Here is a 20,569-nt window from a genome sequence, read left to right on the forward strand (position 1 = left end):
CTGCAAGCGCGAAGCGCTAGCTGAAACTTGGCGTTGTGGCCGGCGTGCGCCTGTAATCCAAGCTGTGGGGAAGTTACAAATTGATGCAGCGGTTCGAGGTTCGAGCCCTGGTCACGTCTTTCGGATGGTGACGTTAAAGGTCGGTCCCAGACGTAAATAATCATATCTGATTGATACACGTCTGACAAAACTAAAATACACACACGCTAGCTGAAAATTTAGGAAATTCAGAAATGAAGAGAGGCATTCTAGGCTTGTTTGTAGGAATTCCCTAAGACCGTGCATATTTCAATAACCAAATGATGCGAGCGCGAAGCGCGAGCTAAAATTTTTGTATATATTGACCCCAAACATGGATATTTTAAGGACTATGTTTTATAGGAATTCATTAAGAGCGCGAAGCGCGAGCTAAAATTTTTGTATATATTGACCCCAAACATGGATATTTTAAGGACTATGTTTTATAGGAATTCATTAAGAGTATACATAATTATCTAACCATAGTTATCTTATGCGAGTGCCAAGCACTTGCTGATTTTGTTAGAATTACATCTAAACACATGAAGTACTTTTTGAAGTAATTGTAATAATGATTATCATACGCATCTCACTAATCATATACTGCGAGAGCGAAGCGCGAGCTGAAAATTATGTAGGAAATTCAGACCTGAAGAGGGGCATTCTAAGGCTTTTTTGTAGAAATTATCTAAGACCCTACGTATTTCACTAACCAAGTGATGCGAGCGCGAGCTGAACATTTTTGATATTCAGATCAGAAAAATTGACGTTTTAAGAACTGATTTAAGTTCATGAAGAGCAGAAATCTCACCAATCTACTGATGCGAACGTTAGCACGGACAGGAAATGTTTTATATTAAGACCTTAAAATAGGGCAATCACTTTAAGTAGTCATGAAAAAGAAGAATATGTCAATACATAAAACAATAATAACTCGAATTGCGAGGAAATATATTTGTTGTATATTGATTGAAAACGGGAGGTTTTAGTACAACAGGATTATATATATAGTTAAACAGTCTATGCGAGCACCAGGAACAACGTGAACAATGAAGACACAATGAAGCAAATAATGTTTTATAAAGTTATAAAAAATGCAACATATCACATAACATAATGTAACATTATAATGAACAATAATTTCTTCTTTCCCCACTACGTTTCTCTTCCCTTTTCCCTCTTTTTCTCCTTTTCCCCGTTTTTTGGGGGCCAGCCGATGGGGGGGGGGGGCACGTGCCCCCCATGCCCCCGTAGTTACGCCACTGGTTTACATATTTGCATAAAAATTTGTAATGTTCATAAATATATCATTGTTTAAAAACAATCATGGCAAACCTCAAAGTGATATCATGTTCTTATTTCTACTCCAATTTTGACCAAGAAAAATATAATTCAGATTTTCTTATTCATCACTTCTATCAAAGAGGGTGAAGTATACCCCTTTAAAAGAGAAGACAAAGTTCAAATCCGTTGAACTGGGAAGGTATTTCATAAACGCAAACACAAAGTGTCGCAATAGTTTTTAAGAGTGGGTTATAACAATGGTCACGGCACCTGACACACGCACCGTACACAATTGACTGCTACACACAGATACGTCCGTAGCACGTTAAGCAAACAACAATCTCAATATCATATTTTTTCCAAATTTCATGTAGAGCCTACATCATACGGTTTATTCACCTTCGCGACAGCCCTGGAAATACTCCTTTCGATGGAGTTTCGACATCACCATCACTATCTGGGGAATCGAGGTGGTTAACTGAATATACATATATCACTAAGTCGTTGGACAAGTTTATTCTGTTCTGATGCTTGGGTGTTGTTCATAGTATTTGGATATTGCCAGTGGCAAAATCAATTAACCACGCTCGAAGTCATCGAGTCCGCTGCCATGTCGAAATCGGATCCGACGACGGCATCGGCAGCAGATGCCAAGCGATCCCGCCTCTTCTTCATTTGCATTCCAAGGTCTGGGTCGACATCACTCCTAAAATGTTTGAGCTTCATTGACGGGCTCGAGGCGTGGTTCGAGCCGTATGTCATCGCCAAGATCGCTCTTCAACTGTACAAGGCAGACAAGGGGAAAGAGCTACCGACGGACTGGACAGAAGAGTACCGAGCAGAGTTTGACCACGCTGCTCAATTAATACATAACATGAATAATCTTCCCTTAGTAGAAGGACAGAAATATTCGTAAGTAAATAATAAGCAAAGGGATTATGCCATTACATGTATATGTGAATAGGCTATGCTGTTTATCTTAGAGTATATGAACGATATAAAAGGATAATCAATGGCCTTTTAGAATCTCATATGTGTTAAGCTCTTCAATGTTAACAGTAACTTTCATAAGAATCCATTTTCAGAAGTCAGACTGACAACCATTGGTCAGCTACGTTGGTATTTTGAAGAAAAAAACCCAACAATGATGGGGATATCATCCAAATTAAATGCTGCTTCTTAAAAACTATCCAAAGGTAAGTTTAAACATGTTGGGGTATCATAACGTTTTCACTTTTGCCAGTTTGCTCATACAAATGTTTTCTTACAACTTTCCCCATCACAATGGCAGATTTTCGGACCTGAAAGAATGCCTTGAAAATCTTGAAAGCTCCAAGGTCGTCGTCAAAGACATGGGCGGATCATTCTGCGGTAATCGAAAACGATACCTTCCTTCCCGTGACAGTGGCTTCAGGTATGTCTTCATCATCCGAGATCCTCAACTTGCGATCTCTTCCTACAGAAGAGCCACCCTGCAAACATCTCTCACCTTACCCGGTCACCTCGTTGGCAAAACAGAAGAGAACTTTGATCTCCTCGTCGATGATCCCTACTACTTCTCTTCCGGTGGCAATTACTTCAACATCCATGCGGCCTGGAAGTATGTACGAGAAAACCTTGACCCAGACCCGTTGATCGTAGATTGTGAAGACTTGATGGCCAACCCAAAGCCATACCTACAGAAGATCTGTGAGGTTGGAGGGTTGGAGTTCCAAGATGGACTTTTAAAATGGGATGCTTCCATCGATATCATCAAGACCTGGAAGAATCCTGGGGGAGTGCCGAAGATGCTGTCAACTGGTCTTGGGTATTTCCATCGAACAGCCATCAACAGCTCTTGCTTTCATTTCAGTAAGAAGGAGAAGCCTCCACTCTCATCTGCAACTAAAGATATACAGAGGGCCGTTGCCAAAGGAACAGAGTATTACAATGAAATGTATGAACTGCGATTTAAGCCTTTATGAAAATTCAAGGTAACATGATTACAGGTAAATTATCACATTCATACAAATGAGCTCCGTGAACTTTCTTTGTTTTTAATTGTTGAAACCAATGTCTTAAGAGGTTTTGTAAAACTTATTGACTATTCATGGGTTATATTTACTTTGCTTCCCTCGAATCCTGAAAAATTATAAGTTATTATATAAAGTTTTGAAATATTTAGTAAATTAGATTAATTTAAATATTGCCATTTATGAAGATTTAACAATTTTCAGATGGACAAAGTATTGGGCCACCTCCCCCCAAACATGCCAATAAATAAGTAAAGCCTTTGAATGAGATTAAGGGGATAAATCATAATCAATCGACTTGTACTTTTTTGTAGAATCATAAGCATTCCCATATGAGACACATTACTAACAATCTGTTCTACATCTGATTTACTTTTTTTAGCATTAAAGCATGTTATAGAACAGACCAATTCAGAAATCAAAAGAGCAAGTAGAATACGATACATGTATCTGATTTTGCATTATTGATCATGGACAAATGAAGGATCGCTTACATTACAGTGAATAAACCTGTAATTACAATTATCGTTGTAAACATTATCAGATCTATTCAATGTTAATGCAATCAGGTAGCGAAATGATAATATCATAGGAAATATGAGACTTATCATTTTATATGACTTGAATGCCCCCCAAAATGGATGAAAGAAAAATTCACCTGTAGACGTTGTATAAAAACGATGATCGATGTACTTGTAACCTTTTCCCAGAAATTTCCATATCTTGCGTTCCATGGGCAAATAAAATAATATATAAATTTATATTTATGAAATAATACAGGAATATGAATGGACGTCATAACGCTTGTAAAAATAAGATCCGAAAATCAATCTGTAATTAGTTAAATAAAAAGAGAATGTAGGGTTGAGTTTATATATCATGTCTATTGTTTTAATTGCCAAAATTATGTGTCTGCAACATTTTTTTAAAATACAATATAAGAAAAAGCGCTATATCACATACTTTCTGGATTGGAATGAAAATACATGTAGTTGTGTATTAATGTGCACGTGGGTGTGTGTGCGTGTGTTTGATAAGAGAGAGATAAAAAGAAGGCAAGGGTGTGGGGGAGGGTGTGTGTGCATTGTGAATGCTATTTTGTTTACATGCGCAAAACTGAGTGTATGAGTATGTTTGTGAGTGAGGGTGAATCGGTGTGTGTGTGTGGGATTGGTAAGGCTATTGACATGCTTACATTGTGTGAGAGGGGGAGGGTTGAGTGTGTGTGTGTGTGGAGGGGGGGGCGGTCGTTCAGGTCACCCGATGAATAGTGATGGGATATATATATACCTACCCCCTGTTTTGTCTGTTATTAACGATAGATTCGTGGCCGTCCAGTGCAAATGGAAGGTTAGACTCACTGGATAACCAAGTTTCCAAAAGTTCAATTATAGAAAAGGGGAAGTTTTGATCGATTATCAAATAATTGGAATTCCTCAAAATGCTTTATAGCTTCTAATTTCAAATGTGTTAGGGCGTTTCATGAGTTGGGATATTTTATCCATATCTTTTTTTTTAACTGGCGCTCTAAAAGGTAATGGAAACCGTCACCCTATATGTTATGTTCAGGAAAACCCTCATAACGTCCCCTAACCCAGGTTAGCTGGTGACTGGTACATCTAAATCATCAAGTGCCAAATAAGGTTTAAAAATCACACCCTCCACAACGAGTAGATAAAAAGATATCAACAATAGAGGGCAATCTTGCAACGAAAGCAAGAATCGGAATTTACCACTCTCAACGATCATACTTTTCTGCAAGTGAGAGACAAAGGAAGATTAAAAGTCTTGTCATTTTCACATCACTATCGTACAGGTTCGGGGGGGGGGGGGGGGGAGGCTTGAAGGCCATGGCCCTCGAACGTTTCACGACCACAAAAAAAAAAAAGGAAAAGGTAAAATACAATATAATATTTTTAAGAGTTTGTAAAATCTACCCACAAGTCGGATTTTGTTCTTAAAATCGGCATATTTTGCTCGCTCACTTTGCTCCCTCAAAACTTTTGAGATTTTTTTTGCTACACCATGTCTGGCCCCTCAAAAAAATTAGCACATAACGCTACTGGTCTACATCCCATATAAAAAGATTATTTGATGACAAGATCTCCAATCTGGTCATGTCGAATTTATGGTCAGATTTCATGACCTAGGATCTCGTCCTATTCACATCTTGCCAGCTGAAAAGATGTACACATGACGAGATCGAAGATCTACCCATCCGATCATCTCTTTCACATGATGTAGATATGATCATCTCTTTTAAAAGATGACATGATGAGATGTTAAGGTATATATAGATATCTCATCAACCCTTTTACATTATGTCTGCAACTGGTCATTTCTCTAAGGGATGTATACAAAGAAGCTTGTCTAAACTTCTGGGTACTATCTGCATGATCTGTAAGCTATACGAAAAAAGATATATTTTTGAGTGATGGAGAGAAAGGGTAAAGGGAAGGTGGTGCCTCTTGACCTTGGTCATGAAAGTTGTTACCAATGTAGACCTGTTTACGTTTTTATGAAATAATTTTCAGCCAAAATACCACCATCCATTTATAAATAGAGATATTTGTCCCACGTTAAGGTTTAATGCTGAATATGGTATTGTTCAATGTTTGATCTGGTACTTTTATGATTCTGTAGCCATGTAGATAAAGAGGTTAAGGTCCTATATGAATCTTTGAATTCTATGTATTTTCATTAATCAACCCACGCAAACAAACTGAATACCAAGTTAAACTATTATGGAACCATAATATCAAATGTCAAGGACAAGGTCGGGAATTCAATGTCAAAAGCTCGTTCTGATGTTTGTCAGTGTTCTTGATACGATATGACGACGTAAACACAATCATAGGAAACAAACGTGCAAACCGGTGAGCTGCCTGGACGCCAATGCAAATGTACATGGGGTTCATAAATCTGTAAATTTCTGAATGAATTGCAAATTTTTGGCTTTCTTTTTAATCCTACATCATTAATCTTTGACGAACCTTACCTCATATCTCGATCCATCTGCTGCAACCATGGCTGCCAAGGATCATGTTAATGAGATGAAGGAACTTACGAGCGGCGTGACTGAATTGATTGGTGAGTTTTGGAATGGTTTAGAGGATCTGTCACCAGCGGGATCCAGCGATCCGGGTCATCTTCTTGATCAACTTCCCCTGGAAGCTCCTCAACATCCTGATAAATGGCAAGATCTATTGGATGATGTCAGGAAGATGATCATTCCAAACGTAAGTTGGCTTATGCTACCAACCCCGCTCTCTCTTCTTTTATCTTTTCTCTTCTGAATCTTACGTTTCTCATCGTATTTTTTTTCTTTTCTGAGCTCTATCTCTCTTTTATACACCCCACACATCAGGACCGCGCAGTTGGTGTAAGGTCCTCCCCTGAAAGACTACATAATAAAATCGCAGACTGTCGACCGCTGGACTTGAAAAAGTCACGTGAATTGTGTAGATTGTCAAACTTTCGAGGAGGAACATGTCCATCTATTCTACCTCCATCGTTGACAGTTTTTGTTTACGAAAATCTATTTTTAACAGTAAATCTCCCAAAAGCTGTACAGTCTTTCACCCACCCCCACACCGAAACACACGCACACCCTCACATTTTAGAAGTCAATACCGATTTTCTGAGAATACATGTAGCATTTCCATTTATTTTAATGCAGGATAAAACAGCACTGTCTATCAAATACCTTTCACAAGGGCATAGGTACCGTGGCCGGGGGTCGAACCCCGGACTTTCAAATGTCTAGTCGGCGCCTTAGACCACACTGTCCCGGAACCTCCACACTTGCACCTATCCTTACGCACACACACACACACACCCACACGCACACACACGTACACCCTCATACCATCACGCATGCACCCAAACACACACCACACTTATGAATCAAAAAGTTCACCCACAATGTATTCCCCAGAAATATTGTTCTTATATTGTGAAACAGATGGATTATTACTAATTTTAACGATAATAATTTTCATTATCGTGTGCAATTCTAAAGTATACATTTTTGCATATTTTTGTGATATTTAATGTTTTATCTTGCAAAACACCAGTTTATGTTTACATGTGATTCTAATCTAGATGATGTCTAACCTTCGATGAGTCAGATAATTAAGGTGAACGGACGAGCTTAAGTGGATTTTAACCTACTGACATTCTTAACTTCTTTTACGAATACTGATTTCTGAAATCAGTATTCGTATAAGAAGTTAAGAATACACTCCAAATTGTACGAATTTTGAAAAAATCCAGGCTGTAGCAAAGAAATCATCAATTTTTGGAAACACTGTTATTGTAATCCTAAAGATTTATTTCTATCACCAAACTACGGTCGATCAGGAATTATATTAATTCCATTAGCTAATAATTTGATTTTTTAAATCATAGATGCCTCACCTATCGAGTCCTAATTACCATGGATATGTGGAGATTGGAACATCTGCTCCGTGTGTGGCCGCAGCCCAACTTATCGCTGCTTTGACCTCGCCAACATGTACTTGGGTAAAATCTTCACCTTAATTTATCTTTTTAATACAAATAGATCAAGCTATAACGGATAGGTCAATGATCTTAACTTCTAGCGGTTTTTTTAGGTGGTCTGTCATGAATATGACAGATCACCTATTATATTCGTCAGATTTTACTTTATTTATTTTTATTGCCAAATTTTGTTCCCACATTATCTCAAAATCGGGCCTGTCAAATTTCTTGATTTTCATGTCATGTATGGATATTATTCTGGAATCGCGAAACGAAACTTTTCAAGGTCATCAAATCGTGATGACGTTATCTAGGCGCCATTTTGTAAAATTAAATTATTGATCATATCATCGCAACTAATCATCATAAATCATTCATATTTGCATCATATCAAGTTCAGATGACAGGTCATCAGGACATGTCAACAGAGGTCATGCAAAGGTCACGACGCGCACGTACGCGCGCGTCAAAATTTTAAAATCCCCCAAATCAATCGTGGTCAAATTTGGGTACGTTTCAGGCCATTTTGAGCATGTCAAAAATTTGCGCGCGCACAGGTATGCGTGCGCGTTTTTGCTCCTACCATCGGTATGCATCTTCGAGTCGTCATTTATTTTATGTCTGTCCACTGTCCATTATCTTCTGATTAATTTGATACCTCATTCAGCCTCTTACGACCAATAATACGGGAATGCGCGTCCATTCAAATTTGCATTACACGCGCGTGCAAACTCGCAAAATAAGTCATAAGTGGGCAAAAATATGCCTATATAAAATTCACTGTAGCTCTTCAAGGAGTCCGTTGACCCCCAATTTTTCCTCACTCTTGGATATAGTCAATATCTCATCTTGAGATCGCGTAAATACCACAAAATTACGTTAAAAATAAAAAATTACACATTTTTGCAACATACTTGAATGTATTTATGCATATTTGACCGTATCTTCGTTATTAGTGGTCAGTTTTTTCTCAAATTTTGATATGATGTAGTAAAAAAAATTCTCTACAAATAACGTGGAATAATTTTCACTTTTGACCACAGCATCAATGTGTTGTGACCTGTTTAAATTTTCGCAAATTTTTCTGGGCCTAATTTTTGAGAATTTTTTAAAGAAAATGTTTTATTAATCAATTTTACGGTCTTCCTGTAAATTTCAAGCCAACTGGTTTTGCGGTTTTTCACGTAGGACATTTTTCGTAGTTTTTCCGGAACTTTTTAAGAGGTAATTTTAACATTGTAAAACATCATTTATGTATTGTCTTAGTAAACGCTACAATATTGAACGTTATTGTGTTGAAAAATTTCATTCCGAACACTTTGTGGAAATTTCCGGATTTTTGCCGGATAAATATAACATATAACAAATTTTTAGATACCTTCTGTGAAATAAAAAATTATGCAATTTACTTAAATACACATTTTCCGAAATTTTGCGGGAAAATTGCCTGTATTTGAATCTTTCACCTGACTTTTTTTTAAAGTCTTTAAGAAAGAATTTTCAAGTTAATGTTAAAGCAATACACAATTAATAAATGGATATTGAAAATTCTTGACGGAAAAAATGTTAAATGTTTAAGAATTTCAGAAATTTTGCAAACATTTCTCCCCCCCAAAAAAAAACTTAATTCTTTCATCAGATACATCACTGATGAGTTTTGAAGTGAATGCTGTGAAATTGTAGCATTGTGAAATTTCTCATTAAAAATAAGTCAAATTTACCAGAAGTTTTGAACATTGTGAAAATTCTTGTTTGAAAGCTTAAAAGAAAAACTGTTGACAGAATAAAGATTTTTAAAAATTTTGCATACAAAACATGAAACTGCAGATTAAGAATTAGCTGCTCTGAAAATGAAGGCTCGATCCTTTCATAGCGCAATTTTGGAAAGCCAATTTCGGTAAATCATATCAAATTTTTGAGTTTTTAAGGCATTTTACGTGCTCGAAACTTCATGTCGTATTTACCGTATTGCATTATCATGACGGTTGTCATCACCACATTAATAATCACATTTAGCAATGGTAAAAAATTATTGCTATTATGTCTATGATCAAGATTATCAATCATGTAAAAAAATCATTTCATACAACATCAGCCGACACTGAATGAAAATCATGACAGACCACCTAATTCGTCCTCATGACGAATTAAAATCTAGTTTATATGTAATATTGTTGTCCGCAGCTATCATTTATATATGATAGCTTGTAAACACGTATTTGCCACGGAAGGGGTTCAAGGTCTCATGAAAATCTGACATTTCCGATTAAATTATATTCAATAGATTACGTGAAAAATTGTATTGTTATGGAGGTTAAATAAAAGCTGGCATTTTATTTATTTTATTTTTATTCAGACTATATTTCAATAGGGTGCCCTTTCAGCAAAAGCTGGTATAAAAAAGGGCCCTAAAAGCATAACACGTATATACAAGTAATAAAAGTATACAACGTAAAAACATATATAAATCATACATATTTGAACATAGAAAGGCATGGAAAGTTGGAGTCATTTAAATATTTGTAACACAGGAACCATCGACATTTTAACATTTGCTGGACGTAATATATGATTTGAGTCCTTTTTTTAAAACTAGAGAGAGTGGATAAGGTTTTTAAATGAAGGGGCAAGGAATTGAATATTGATATTGAAGAAATAATGAATGAGCATTTATAGCATTCAGTCATTGAATTTGGGGCATCGAGTTGTAGGTTGGAGGCAGATCTTGTATCAACGTTATGTTTTTCGGATACTACTTTAAAGTTATCATTAAAGAAATCGGAAGATAAATAATTTAAACTTTTATATACAAATATACACGGGTTTCTAAATACCGTACATTATTTATGAAATTTGAGAGGAAGCCGAAAAATCCTAATTAAAAACTACCAACTCCTTATGGTTTGTAAAAAAAATACAAATAGGTAAATATGAAATGAATACGTGAAACCATAATGTGGATGAATATCCCCACAACGTTTAAGATAAAATGACTGTATGCCTCCCAACCCGCTTTCTCATTATAATGTAAGCATTGTTTGACTCCTCCCTGAACATGTTAAATTGTCTTTGTCATGTTGTTGTAACCTGCTGTGATTAAAACAAGAATGTTTTCTTCAATACTTGTCAAACAAAATGTTGTCCTTTGACTTCATTCAATGCAGCACGTGAATGGAACTGGAACAGAGCTTGAGATGCGAATGACAGATTGGTTGGGTAGAATGCTGGGACTACCTGATCAATTTCTATTCAGTTCAGGCATAGGCAATGGCGGAGGTGTTATACAGGTAACAGAAGATAGTGTCCAGCTGACTCAAAAGGACCGTTTCATGAAAGGACTTGTCAGACATGTTATCCGACAAGTCATGTTTCTATCTGACAGTTACCATAGGAACAGTGCTTCTCAGCCAATCAAATCCAGGAAAGTTGTCAGATCTGACAACCTTTCAGATAAAAATGTTGATGAAATGCTCCTCAGATAGATGAACCCTATCTAGTATATTAACAAACTACATTGACGAATGTGAACAAGAATATATGTTCTACTATGGTCAGATGGTATCCCACTCTAAACACATTTTAGTCAGATTCGAACAGAAAGAATGTTCCCCTCGAGCACGAGCGTAACTCTAGTCAAAATTGACAAGATTGTAAAAAGAATGCTAGTCAGCGTGGACAAGGATAATAAAAAAACTCAATGCTAGTAAAAATCAACATATCATGCAAATAAAATTGATCTCTGGATTCCTGGAAAATTATGGGGGTTTTTTTGAAGGGATTCTCCGAAGTATTTTCTTTTTTTTCAATTTTCATGATTTTCCAGAATGTAAAAGATGTCTCAAAAGACTTGATCTTAGATGGCACATGTGTGTTATTGCGTAATCTAATAACAGTGATCTAGGTTTTATATTAATTTCGTAAACATAAACGGCGATGAGAATATATTGATAAAACACTTTCCACCTCAAGAGCACATTTTATGTCGAATTAACTTTTTCAAACAATCTTTTGAAAGTTCCTATTCGTCCTTTTTTTCTTATGAAGGAGAGTGCGAGTGGCAGTTGTATTTTGATGCTTGTTGCTGCAAAGAGACGTGCCCTTGACAAACTGCGTCAGACAGATAGAGATTTAGATCCATATGATGTCTCGTCTAAGTTCGTTGCTTTAATGAGCGACCAGGTAATACATTCATGAATTCTTTATCTATTAATCCATACAGTATACACGGACAAAGATTTGGATTAAGTAAAGTATAAGTAGTACAACATCAGAGTTGGCCTCCTTTAATGAGTGACCACGTAACTCATTTGATTAATATTTATTTAATACGGGCGCCGAAGTTTCTGCGACAAATAAAAAAATAAATAAAACAAATGAATGAAAAAGGGTGAAATAATTATATCATTTGTTGAAAATTATGCCAAAATCTGTCTCAAAATAAGATTTTCACCATCAAACACCATCTTCATTTTCACCATCGCTACCTCGCCACTTTTGATAATTTCCCCCATATGCCATGTCTCACCATTACGCCACAACGAACAAAGATTATGATCCAATGGGTAGTGCTCATTTTTTTAAATGAAAACAATGGAAATTAGGGGTATTACTACTCAAATGTCCAGCCCAGTCTTTCCAAGTCTCGTTCTTCGTCTTTTACCTTCTTTCATGGTCTTTCCTTCTCTTTTAATAACCACCATGATTTGTTGTAATAAGTCATATATTGTGCAGGGATCGACGCTGGAAATAAAAACCGCTCTTGCTAGATATCAAACCTTGCCAAATATCATGGAGATTCACAGTCAAAACTGCATCATGTTAGTTTAGATTAAAAGCTGTATTCTCTTGCTTGTTTAATCTCCTTTTTAGGCTCATTCTAGTATCGAACGTTCTGGGTTTGTAGCTGGGATTCGAACCCACATCCTACCAACCGATGAGACAGGATCACTCAGAGCTCAGGCTCTTCTTGATGGCATAGCTAAAGTCAAATCACTAGGAAGGATACCCATTTTTGTAAGTTGATATTTCATTAATGATATCCCAATTTTATATTTACGATCATCTTAATCTAAAACCTGATTATTTGTCTATAGGGATAGCTATAATAGGGTCGTGAAGGTAATGGTGAATATGAGTCCTAATGGAAATAGTATCATGTACATTAACTCTGAATACAAGTTGAGTGAAATTGTGTGACTGTCTTTCCATGAATTCTGGCGAATTTAGTGTTTTTGTTGGAGATTAATGCACTTTAACGGTCAAACATTGTGTTCAGATGCCCCGCGCCCTAATATAACAATCGGCATTAGAAACACAGAGCCTCAGTTATTTTATGCGGTAATAGACACATCATAACTGTCGTACCTTTTTCATAATCCATATTTCTCTCATTTTGATTCCGACAAAACTAGCTCGGTGTTACCCTAGGGTCGACAACAACTTTGGCTTTCGACGCTCTCGCAGAATTGGCTCCTATATGTGAGTGCTTTCACAAAACCTTGATTTCGTTATTCAGTAAGGACAGCCTTATCATTATCATGTATTCTTCATAAACTTCTTATTTATTCTTCATAAACGCCTGGAAGTTTAACCGGCCGTTACCATAGCAATAGTCAGAAATCTGTGCATCTCAGTCAATCAAAACCAAGGAAAGATCTGACAGATCAGACCTGTCAAGTTGTGGGCCGGTAAATGTTGATGTAACGTTCTCCGTGTCCCCATTTACCAAAATCATCATGTTGCTATGCCAGGCATACAAGCATTTTCTTCGTATTCTAAATGATCAGTTACCACGCCGTGTTTATTTGTTCTTCAGGTCATGATGAGGGAATATGGGTCCATGTAGATGCTGCCATTGCTGGCTCTGCCTTTCTTTGTCCTGAATTCAGATATCTGATGGCTGGGATTGAGGTATTTACCTTTCTCTTATTCTGGAAAAGATTTCAGAAAACATGGCCGATTTTGACATGATCCTACATCTGAAATCCGTATAATAGTCCTAAGTCCTAATAACATCATGTTTATCGTAATATCTGCTCAATCCACCATGTCCATGTTCATATTATTTGGCCTCTGTTATGAAACAAAAAATGTGTAAATAAAAATATCTGTTTCGTGCACATTCGTATGATTGGAACTTTCATTTAGAAAGGGCCCAATGGTTACTGCGAAGGAGTATGTTTATCATCAGAGTATATTTATTTTTAAAAATGAATGTTTTATCATGTCCACTCGATTCGATTCACTTTATCAAGAAACAGTTAATTAGGCATTTTAGGCCTTTTCAATCTTATTGAAACCTCAATATTTGCAGATATAATTTAATGTTCACTTAGTGTCAATAGTTGACTCTTTTCAATGAATAGAATAGAACAGAATAGAATGGAAATTGTTATTAAATAAAAATCTATTGCGGCCAGAAGACCAATTGCAGGATTTCATTCAATAAATTATGAGCATAGGCCTACATCTAAATTATGTGAAAGCCCAACATGATAACATAATGCTTATTATGCAGTTTTCGTCATCACAAGCAGTGCTCAGGACGGCGAGAATAGTTCAGGGCTATTTATATATACAGTCAGAATCCTTTGGTACATTGTCTGATTATTGTGATGAAGATATTTTGCAAGGGAGATAAAGATATAAAGTTTGGTAATTTAACACTTCGTAAAAGATTGCTTCCATTAAACCTTTTTTTAATGAATATCTTTTTTCTTTGTACTTGGAGCAGCTTGCGGATTCTTTCAACTGCGGACCGCATAAGACAATGTTAGTGACGATGAGCTGTTCAGTTCTTTGGGTCAAAGACAGAACAACTGTTGAGAGCTCACTAGCCATTGATCCTCCGTACCTTGATTATCATCCAGAAAAACCTCACGTGGATTACAGGGTAAGAGTGATACTGTATTGGTCGTAATGATGATGATGATGGTGGTGATGGTGATGATGGTGATGATGGTAATGATGATGATGGTGGTGATGGCGACAGCGACGACTATAACAATGACAAAGATGAGGGCGATATGAAACGACAAAGACAACGAGGGTGACCAAATGATTGATAATGGTTGATGATACTGGTAATGACGAGAATGATGATGAGGAGGAGGAAGGTGATGATGACGACAGCGACGATGGCGATGATGATGATGATGATATTGATGAAGGCTTCTTGGAAAAAGACGACGATGATGTTAATCGTGATGAGGCAAATGTTCTGGACCACGATGAAAAGCAAAACAAATACGTAAATAGCGTTGATGAGGATATTAACTCTTTCCAAACATTGTAAACTAAACAATCACCATGTTTTGAAATTCTCATTATAAGCACAATTCATAATTGAGATTATTTCATTTAAGCACAGGCGATTATTTTGTTTTATATACCATAGCACTGGAGTTTCAATCTCACTCGTCCGTTTCGCTCACTCAAACTATGGTTTGTTATTCGACTGTTTGGTGTGCAAGGGCTACAAGACCACATCAGGAAGGTATTTGAATTCTACATAGATTAAAATTACAATTTCCATTATTCAAAAATTTGGTCGGCCTGAACTTAATAAATGTGGTTTAATTTTTTTCCTGATAATTCATTAAATAAAAGAAATTTCTGATAACTCTAAAGTCTGAATGACATCAATCCAGTGAGAATGTAGAAATTTGTGATTCAATCCCATTTCTCACACTGTAGTATTTACGCCCTCTACGGTATCTTTGTATTTGACGAAGTCTTCGCCAACTCTGGTTCACGTCTGGGTTCGAATCCCAGTCTCAGTCGACATGAAAATGTTATAACAATTTTCCTTTGCTGAATCAAGATTAAGTTGGCACTTATTAGATAAAAGCATGTACATATCCGAGACTTAATTAATTTTTAAGTTCCAGAGAGTCGTGGGCTCGATGAGTTACGGGGACACTAAATTTTAACCCTAAAAAGACTGGGGGGGGGGGGGCTGATTCAGCTCCCCCTCGACATTTTTCGCGATAAATCCGCCGCGCGAATTTTTTTGACTGCGTGGCTCGCTGAATTTTTACTTTCAAGTCTCTTTTGAGACCAAAATTGTGACCCCCGGGTACACGGTTCCAAAATTACGCAACATTTCGTAAGTGCATGCAGACCCAAAATTACTCAAAAACGTGAATTTGTGTACAAATCCAATGCAAATAGTGTTCTTAGCTAAAATTCATAAATGATCATTATTTTTCCTTTTACTGCTTAAAATCAATTATTTTTATATTTTTTTATGGTCAAAATAAAGTCCCCGACAATTTCCATTGAAAAAACAATAAAAAACTAAAAGTAGAAAAACAAAGAAATACATAAGAAATTTAGAAAACAAGAGAATACATAAGAAAATAAATGTGATTTTGAATTTCTTTAAAAATCAATTTGATCAGATGCCTATCTAGAGTATTTGAAACAAAAATTAGCATTCATACGCATAAATTAGCATAATTAATGAGACATGAGAATTTTTTTCGCAGAATTTGATGTTATAGTTTTGTAGATAATGCCATGGGTAAGGCGTGTGCCAATTTTCGTCGCGATCGCGCGATCGACAGCCGAGATCATAAGGGGGGGGGGGGGCTGAATCAGCCCCCAGTCTTCTTAGGCGTCGAAATAGCCCAGTCTATTTAGGGTTAAACCAGGTTTTCAACAAAATATAGTTTTCATTTATATATCTATGAGGCCGGGGGGGGGGGGGGGGGGGGGGAGGGAGTGTGCGATAACATGATTGATGCCACAGTCACACTACGTAATCTGTATCCAGTTTCCCGTCTTACCAAGAATTACGATTGATCCAATCAACCTCAACTATGGAAAGCCAGCAACGTCAACAATGCATGTTTGTTGAATACATTTTCTAGATAGGCATATGACATGTATGAGGTGAAGTCAGGGTGCCTTTTCTTGCTTACAAAGGACATTGTACAAATTTCCTGGAAAAAAAATATGACATTGATGGATATCCATTTTAGGTTGATCGGATCAATCGTAACTCTTTGTAAGACAGGGCCCTGACATCACACCATCGATCTGTTTAAAGATAAATTCCAGTTTTGGTAACGATCTCAAAATGACTTTTTACAGAATCTAATATAATGACCACCCAAGTGTCTGTTTGTATGAATAAAAAATATGTGCCAAAGGATTCTGCGAGAAATTGTGTAATTGCTGAGAAATAAGCAAAATAAGCGCGGATTCGGTCACTTCCGTCGGGTCTTTATTCCAGCAATAATAATACACTGTCCCATGTGTGCCTATCTGTGTTGGGGATCTTCAGTGTGAACGTTTTTCAGCGTAGATTTCAAGATTTCACAAAGTTCAGTTTATGTAACTGTACCAGATCTAGATCCTCGATGATATACTGACAATTAAGCCTGGTTTTACAGACTTTCTCATGAAATCAGTGTTTCCTGCAACTACTGGAATTTCTCTTTAAGTTTTATTGGTGTGTCTGACATGACTGGTACTACGAATGTCGCTAATATGAGTGTTCGAAAGGAAAGGTAGTTTCCTGAATTTATGCATTAACCATTTCAGACTAATGAGGATTTTGGTTAGACCACGGATGGGGTGGCGGAGAGGGGGCGGGGTGATGTCATGCGATATTCGTGTATAACGTTGGTTTTCTTATTCAATTCTTGTTAATTGTACAATAATGTAGTAATAATGTGAGTCGGCTTTGACAGGAACGGCCTTTCCGACTCCCTACATCCGCTGCATTTTGTTCTACATTTCTACCTTTTTTTCTTATTGTATATTTTTAATCCTTCTATATATGCATTTTAAAAGGATGTTAAAAATAAATTGAATTGAATTCTCTATTTTAAGTTGGCATTGATCTATCATGTCTATTGATCACTTAACCATTGTTTCTTATCGTTTCGGATATCTCACTTCACTTTACAGCAATCTCGGCTCGTTAAAGAGTTTGCACACCTGGTGAGCACCGATGCTCGATTTGAGCTTTGTGCAGAGGCAATATACAGCCATGCGTGCTTCAGATTAAAGGTTAGTAATAACATCTTGTGAGAAGTTATTATAGGGAGGCTATGCCTCTGTTACACCGGTGTTACTGACTCCAGACCGGCCAAATTTATTACGTTATTTCCAATGACATAACTATCGGTCGGTTGGGTCGGACTTCCTTGCGTGACTAAAGCATGTCGGGATATTTCATGACAATAGACGGAAGAATGAAACCAAAAGTATAGAGCATTTTTTGTACCTATCAACACCAGCAAATTGTAATGCCATGAAAACCAGAGGGGCGGAATACGGCGAGGTTTCAGAATGTGCAAAATTAGTGTTTGGTTGGATTTATATGCTGTAACGCGCTTTGGGCCATTCTGCATGGGAAAATCGCTTTATAAAAATTGGCTATTATTATTATTGTTTAAAATGTTCATGTCAAGTACGACGGCACCACCCCTGGTAATGGTTGTGATTAGTACTAGTGTTAAGTGAGTTCCAAGGACATTTGCTCCGAAGACAACTGCTCTCCTTTAAATTCCAAACACTAATCGAATGGCCAACTTCAACCCTGGGTTTAAAACTATACCCTACTCTAAACCTACCCTAAACCTAACATAAAACTCTATTTCAACCCAAACCCTAACCCTACCTCTTAGAGACGAAATGAAGCCCGGAGCAATTATCACAGGAGCAAATGTCGTGTCGCCGTTATATGTTAATATTAATCTTTATATTCTGCTTACAAACCTATTGCAGGAATGTGGACGTAACATGAATGTCATCAATATTCATAATACAAGAGGTATCAAAGAAATGTTTAAGTATTTGATCAAATGAATTTAGAAGTCGTTTAATTTTCCATGGATAATTGGATTCGGATTAAATTAACAGTTATCGGCACTTTTGACATGTTAGACAGTTAGAGGTAATATTTTTCCTCATTGAAGTTTGGTCATTGTTTTAAGATTCATGACCGTGTAAAATAGCAGTTGATATTTTTTCCCCAACAGAACTCTGACAATGAAACAAATCGACATCTTCTGAACCAGATTAACATGACACGAAAAGTAGTCTTGACGGGATCTGTGTTCAAGGGAAAATATATTCTTCGTTTCGCTGTATCCAGTCCCTTCACTGAAAGCAAGCATGTAGAGTTTGCTTGGAAGATAATCACGGAAGCAGCGAATGAACTCAAAGGAGCAGATACTGACGGTCTAAAAGATTGAGAAATTCAAAACCAATTGGTGATATTAAGTGAAATACTGTATATTTGTGTGATAAATGTGACCGAAAACATTTTGCAAAGTGTACTTTCCTGGACCAACGCAGAATTTCTGTTGTCATTTTACACATTATTATCCTCGCCAAAGTTCCATGTTATTGATATAAGAAGAGGACAAATGGAATCATATAAGACATGTTATACTGGCAGATAAAATGAAATGAAGAGGTGAGAAAGTAGATCGTCGGAAGTAAAAGTATTATTTCTAAGAAAGGGTATAGTCCTTAATACTTCATTCATTTATTATTGGAATGAAATCTTAAATTGTAATAAAATATTGATTACACACATCTAATTTAAACGTTTTTGGAGGTAATAACTTTTATAGGAACTGTCTTCATGCATTTTTAAAATTTTATTTATTACCAGATATCACTGTCAGGTACAAGTACAAGGAATAGTACATCACATATAAACAAAATATTTGGTAATTGCATCTAACATACTAGCAAAATGCTAATCGAGGTTAGCCCCAAATAATGTCATTACCATACTTTAAACATTAATTTTCACTAAATCTCAATATTGTACATAAAAGTCAGTACTAATTCTACTTATTACTATTGCAGAAAATTTCGATAATTTTTAGTGAACACATTTACACTATATTTACAAGAAAAAAACATCTTAATTATTCACAAAATTATTGTTGGAATAAAATTTTAGTTGTTTTTTTCGTACTGAAATATTAATTACTAGTAATTTCTATAGAGTGCCAAAGCGATGACGTCAGTTGAAATGGCGGCCTGGTTCTAAACAAATGAACTCCGAGCGTGTTTCTCATAAGCACTGCGACTATGTTTAGAACAGCCGGTTCGTTGTCATGACAGTAGAGTCACACTTGGAATTTTATACAGTAACTTTTTGAATTAACATGATTAATATGTTAATACTACATGCACTTATCATTGGAATGAAATTTTCAATTGTGTGTAATAAAATATTTGATTATACACGTGTATCTTAAACCTCTTTGGAGCCAGTACAGTAACTTTTTTAAATTAATATGTTAATACTTTATTATTAGACTGAAATTTTAAATATTTAGTACTGAAACATATTGATTACGAACAGTAACTCTTTGAATTGAGGTGTCGGAGTGATACTAATGTACATGTATTTCTATTGGAATGAAATATCAGATTGTAATGAATAATTGATTATCATTTCTAGACTAGTACTCGTTTTTTTTTCTAATAAATTTCAAGTATTTTTTATATCTTTTGTCCAATGTAGGTTTTATAATGTGTGTTCTCTATTTCCCTTAATGTAAACGGGTATTCACGTTTACTGTATATAATTCTTATAAATGTAATGATGGCTTTATATGTTTAATACGGTATTTTGATATGTATTGACTTTGTGAGCAAAGCAAATTTCCAATATGGATAAATAAAGACGAACTTGAACTTAAACCAGAAAAGGTGAGATGCTTGAGTAGTTAGAGAGATTAGAGTAGACTGGTATGAGTTGGCGCATGGAGTTG

The 20,569-nt window shown here is 36.2% G+C and overlaps 2 protein-coding genes and 1 long non-coding RNA gene across 3 annotated transcripts; all 3 read left to right on the forward strand.

The window, feature by feature from the left end:
- Positions 1-1,586: 1,586 nt before the first annotated feature.
- Positions 1,587-3,453, forward strand: LOC121412575. Its single transcript, XM_041605363.1, has 2 exons — positions 1,587-2,214; positions 2,594-3,453. The coding sequence occupies exons 1-2, from the start codon at positions 1,913-1,915 to the stop codon at positions 3,264-3,266; spliced, it is 975 nt and encodes a 324-aa protein (XP_041461297.1). The 5' UTR covers positions 1,587-1,912; the 3' UTR covers positions 3,267-3,453.
- Positions 3,454-6,323: 2,870 nt separating this feature from the next.
- On the forward strand, positions 6,324-14,736 carry LOC121412830 (aromatic-L-amino-acid decarboxylase-like). Its single transcript, XM_041605592.1, has 8 exons — positions 6,324-6,553; positions 7,725-7,838; positions 10,982-11,104; positions 11,862-11,996; positions 12,687-12,830; positions 13,229-13,295; positions 13,633-13,727; positions 14,551-14,736. Exons 1-8 carry the CDS (start codon positions 6,341-6,343, stop codon positions 14,734-14,736), a joined length of 1,077 nt encoding a protein of 358 aa, XP_041461526.1. The 5' UTR covers positions 6,324-6,340.
- A 552-nt stretch (positions 14,737-15,288) lies between these two features.
- On the forward strand, positions 15,289-20,322 carry LOC121412576. Its single transcript, XR_005969635.1, has 3 exons — positions 15,289-15,312; positions 17,736-17,837; positions 18,812-20,322. It is a non-coding gene; the product is annotated as an uncharacterized LOC121412576 (long non-coding RNA).
- The last annotated feature ends 247 nt before the right edge of the window (positions 20,323-20,569 follow it).

This window comes from Lytechinus variegatus, chromosome 4, assembly GCF_018143015.1.
Source record: "Lytechinus variegatus isolate NC3 chromosome 4, Lvar_3.0, whole genome shotgun sequence".
NCBI lineage: Eukaryota > Metazoa > Echinodermata > Echinoidea > Temnopleuroida > Toxopneustidae > Lytechinus > Lytechinus variegatus.

Excerpts from the sequence above, each read along its gene's own strand:
- LOC121412575 (XM_041605363.1), top strand. The coding sequence starts at position 1,913 with ATGTCGAAATCGGATCCGACGACGGCATCGGCAGCAGATGCCAAGCGA. Across the intron at positions 2,215-2,593 it reads GTAGAAGGACAGAAATATTC|ATTTTCGGACCTGAAAGAAT; the intron begins GTAAGTAAATAA and ends TCACAATGGCAG.
- LOC121412830 (XM_041605592.1), top strand. The coding sequence starts at position 6,341 with ATGGCTGCCAAGGATCATGTTAATGAGATGAAGGAACTTACGAGCGGC. Across the intron at positions 7,839-10,981 it reads CCTCGCCAACATGTACTTGG|CACGTGAATGGAACTGGAAC; the intron begins GTAAAATCTTCA and ends CATTCAATGCAG. Across the intron at positions 12,831-13,228 it reads TAGGAAGGATACCCATTTTT|CTCGGTGTTACCCTAGGGTC; the intron begins GTAAGTTGATAT and ends CGACAAAACTAG.